We start from the raw sequence: 4,353 nt of genomic DNA on the forward strand, positions 1-4,353 counted from the left end.
AGCCACGATAATTATCCTCCAAATACGACCATTTTGAGCCTTTGGTACGTTACTTTGCCATTTCCAATCTGGCAACATTGAGCACCTTGCCGCTTCCACTCTTTTTACAACAGCACATTACATCTGCAGCCATGCCTAAACGTAAATGTAAGTTCACGGACGAACTAAAGAAAAAATACCCATGTTTTCGCCTCCCCCCCCCCCACCCGCGCGACGAAGTGTCCTCTTTTTCACAAACTCAAATCTGGTCACCCTATTTTAAGTTTACTTTGTTAGTCCCCCCCAAGGCACAATGGGCAAGGCACAATGGAATCGGGAGCATTCTCCTGTGAACTTGAATGCATAGCTCGAGTAATGGTCATTGTATTGTCTGTTCCTGACCTGTTTAAATGTATTTTTCTGTTCAGTTCTACAACAGAGTGACGGATCAAATAAGGGGATCAAATAAAACACAGTTCGGTAAGATTTCATTACTCAAATACGGCACTATCTATAAATCTAATCTTACTTTTTGACCCGTGCCACATGGCTTGATTAGCTAGCAAAACAATGGCAATGGTAGAAGTGGGTGTCTGTTTTTTTTATTGTAGTGAATAATGACTAAAACCTTGTTTTTCTTCTCTTCTTCAGCAAATGGAGGCTATCTTAAAAAAAATACTGGCGTCTATATACCTAGACGGCAGAGAGATCTGTAAGAGAGTTTACCATCTAAACAATGCAAAGGAATTACTTGATGAAGGAAAATCTCAAGATGGCCTACCTCCTGAAGTTTATATAGATCGATTTCTGAAGTATAATGCAGACTTTAATGAATTTATTGATGCAGATCAGAACACAGACATCAACGAGCTTGATAAATTTCAGTTATTTTTCCGGTCGGTTTCTGGGCTAGCGGAGGTCGTAAATGTATCTGTATCTGGGCTAGCGGAGGAAGAAATTGAACTGATATGTTCGGTAAGGCTGTATGATAAGAAAGCTTTGAATACGATTTGGTTGAATAGTTGTTTCTAACTTTTCAAGTAATTGTGCAGTCCTGTGTTTTAAATGTTTGTTTAGGGATTTTAAAATGCACCAATGGCTCATACACTTTTGCTTTTGTTTGTGTTTTTCTCCAGCCTCCTCCCCTGCCAAGACAGACTCATTCTGCCCATGAGCCCATGGGCAGGCTGGACGACAGTGGATTGGAGGCACTAAAAGTGCTAATTAAATCAAAAGCTCCAAACATAATAGCAGAGTATGAGAAATCTGGCACGATATCCACCAAAAACAGGATGCTTCTTGTGAGGGTTGCTGTCAGCAATCTTGTGGAGAGACGAGGATTGTGAGTGTGAGATTCAAAGTATTGACAGTGGAGTGAAATTTGTTCTTATATCATACTTAAAATGTGTATTTTAGTCAATACATATGAAGTGTGAGTATAGCTGATGGCAATACATGTTACTAATTGAAGAGTTTAGGTGCAAAAACCTCTAAAAACCACTTCTGTGAAAAATGAGATATGATATAAAGGGAAATATTATCAGTGCCTACTATACGATATTCATGCCAGCTGTGTTTTTTCCAATTTACCACAAAAAATGTCATGTGGACTTCTGAACTCTTCAATGTGTCTTTAGAAATGGTTTGGTTGATGCTGTCTGTTATTTATTAGTTACCCATCCAGTGATGACAAGGTGCGTCTTGCCAAGAATGTTGTCACCACGTTTCCAAAATTGAGTGTCAAAATCCAGGAACACAATGAAGGATATGTAAGTGAAAACAAAAATATGTTTACCTTCCCACCCCACATTTTACTAATGTACCAAATGTTAATGGTTTCAGAAATGAGGGCAAGTGTTTTGTTGCTATTGTATGCCTCATGTCCACTCTCTCACTTCAACCCATGAAAAGGAACACTACTATGATCCAGCCTCTCACAGCGGTTTCATTGAAATGAAACTTCGAAACCTGAGAAGGGACATGGAGGAAAGCCAGAAAAGATATCGCCGGAAGAACAAAACCTGTGGCACTGTAACTCTGACTTTGACCTCGTCTATGGCAAACACAGACGAGGATGTGAGTGAGTGGGTAACCCTGGCAAAGAGAATGAAGCCCTCACCTGAAAACCTCTCAACAATAAAGCGTGCTATGGACCGGACCTACACTCACAGAAGAATATGGATCACAACACAATCTCCATCATTGGCTGAGATATTTAATCAGTATCCACGATTCGTTGACATTACACACCTGGTAAGCAAACTCTTAATACTATTATTTATTTTTTAGCTACAGTGTATCTGTCCTTTGAAGCCCCCCCCAATACCTCAGTAATATACTGTAAATTCAAATGAACAAATTGTATTGAATATTTATCTTTGTACATTTTAGTTGGATTTAGACTTCGATAAACAGTTCGAGGGGAAGGCTGATCTTTTCCTTCGCAAATGGGAGACAAATATCATCCCTAAGCTGATGAAGGTTGCTGCATTGGAGATGTCTGAGGATCTGGAAAATCCTTCAACCACCGGGAACAACAGTGATGGTATGTTGGGTCGCATTCAGGAAGATAGGGGGGGAAATGCACTTATAACTTTTATGGACAATGGATAATTACTGAAGCCAGTTTAATTGTTCAAGATGACTTAATCTTGTGTAAGGGTAGATCTCTAATTTGGATTCTAATATTTTCATGTAGACATGCTTTGCTTCAAAGCACTTCAGGTGCTCACGCACCTTCTTCCACCAACGGCATCAGGACGAGGGGCTGGATGGAGTCGCTGCAGTGTTAAATCAGCCATTTCCTACCTCATGGACTTTGTGCAAGTATGTTTGTGTCTTATGACTTTTTGGTTGCATCACTGTTCACTGAACCTCCTGATGTTGTGTTGTGGTCTCCTCCCCATGCTGGTTTACTAATGTAGTAATTCAAACGTTTTGTGTTACAGCCTGGAACGAGCATTTCATCATTGCTTGATAATCCTGATCCATCGAGGGGCCACCAGCCAAGCATCGTGTGCATTGGACACCCAAGTGGAGCTGCCCAGCAGTATCTGATCGTCGCCAAAAGTGACAAGATTGCTGTGCCACTTGGAGATGAAGGGCTGACCTGCGCAATTGACAAGCTCTTCAAGATGTATTGGGTTTGCAATCTTAAGTACCCTGTCCAACTGCAGTCTGTCTTCTCCTTCCTGGAGCATATTTATGAATTACCAATTTCTGTAAACAAAAGATCTAAAGTTATTGAGCTTATCTCCAAGCTCCAGGCTATATCATAAATAAGCCATGTATGTGTGCCCAAGGTGCAAGCGCGTCATTGGAGGAGAAGCCAGGAAGCTTATCCGGCATCTTAGAACCTTTCATGCTTTATCAGATTCCCAAGACTTTCAAATTGTATGTTGCCAGAACAACTGCCAAAGAACATATCACAATCTAAACTCCTATAGAAAACACCTTAAGAAAGACCATTCAAAAGTTATATCAAATGAACAAATTGATTATGTCCCAGGACACTTGGAATGTTGTAATATGTTGAATGATGATGAAATTGATAATGAACCAATTCCAGAAGAAGCCACAGTAGATCTCAGAACAGCGGATTCAGCAACTCTTAATGATTGCGCATCTGCATTTGTAGCCCAAATGTATTCCTCACCTAACACAACTCTCACTGATGTGCAGAGGAGTGTTACATGTGCCAAAGAAGTCCTAGACCGAACTATAGACATTGTTGAAGAGAAAATGCTCTCCTTTATAGATGCCCATTCTTTACCTCATGATGACGATGCTTTTAAAACTTTGATGCAAGAATTGGAAAATGGGAGGAAAATGTTTGAAGATGTTGACACTCCCTATAAAATGACCAAATACTTCTCTGATAAAAAGTGTCTTGTGAAACCAACAGACATATTCTTAGGGCATAGGGCAGATACTGCCAGAAATGGACAAATGACACAGGTGCTGATGTCAGACACATGTCAGTACATTCCTATTATTGACACCATCAGATTTCTTTTTGGCAAAATGCACAAAATGGGAGCTGTGTATTTTTCCTTGAGGAACTTGCCTGCAGAGTACAACTCATCTCTGGCAAACATTCATTTGTGTCTCCTTTTTAACTCTATAGACAAAGAAACCTATGTGTAACTGCCTCTGTGTCAGTCAGCGCGGTATTTCTGAGTTATTTATTTTGGTAGGAACCAAAGTTCTCTAAGGCGGAACCTTTGTTTTTGTATCGCCCGTTTCCGTCAGGACATACTTTAGCGTAACACTCATCAAAAAAAGTCCGCTGATTTAGTACATGTTTTTCAGTGCTGATGCATCTGCAAAATAGCTCTTAGCATCAAGATAAACAATCCTACAGAGTAATGCCAA

At 40.2% G+C, this 4,353-nt stretch overlaps 1 protein-coding gene across 1 annotated transcript; it reads left to right on the top strand.

The window, feature by feature from the left end:
• The first annotated feature begins 1,302 nt into the window (after positions 1-1,302).
• Positions 1,303-4,353, top strand: LOC130387490 (uncharacterized). Its single transcript, XM_056596592.1, has 6 exons — positions 1,303-1,321; positions 1,652-1,748; positions 1,891-2,232; positions 2,371-2,524; positions 2,678-2,805; positions 2,928-4,353. The coding sequence occupies exons 3-6, from the start codon at positions 1,933-1,935 to the stop codon at positions 3,255-3,257; spliced, it is 912 nt and encodes a 303-aa protein (XP_056452567.1). The 5' UTR covers positions 1,303-1,321; positions 1,652-1,748; positions 1,891-1,932; the 3' UTR covers positions 3,258-4,353.

This window comes from Gadus chalcogrammus, chromosome 8, assembly GCF_026213295.1.
Source record: "Gadus chalcogrammus isolate NIFS_2021 chromosome 8, NIFS_Gcha_1.0, whole genome shotgun sequence".
NCBI classification, from domain to species: Eukaryota; Metazoa; Chordata; class Actinopteri; order Gadiformes; family Gadidae; genus Gadus; species Gadus chalcogrammus.

Coding starts and splice junctions, on each gene's coding strand:
- LOC130387490 (XM_056596592.1), top strand. CDS start 1,933: ATGAAACTTCGAAACCTGAGAAGGGACATGGAGGAAAGCCAGAAAAGA. Junction 2,233..2,370: donor TCGTTGACATTACACACCTG/GTAAGCAAACTC, acceptor TGTACATTTTAG/TTGGATTTAGACTTCGATAA. Junction 2,806..2,927: donor ACCTCATGGACTTTGTGCAA/GTATGTTTGTGT, acceptor TTTGTGTTACAG/CCTGGAACGAGCATTTCATC.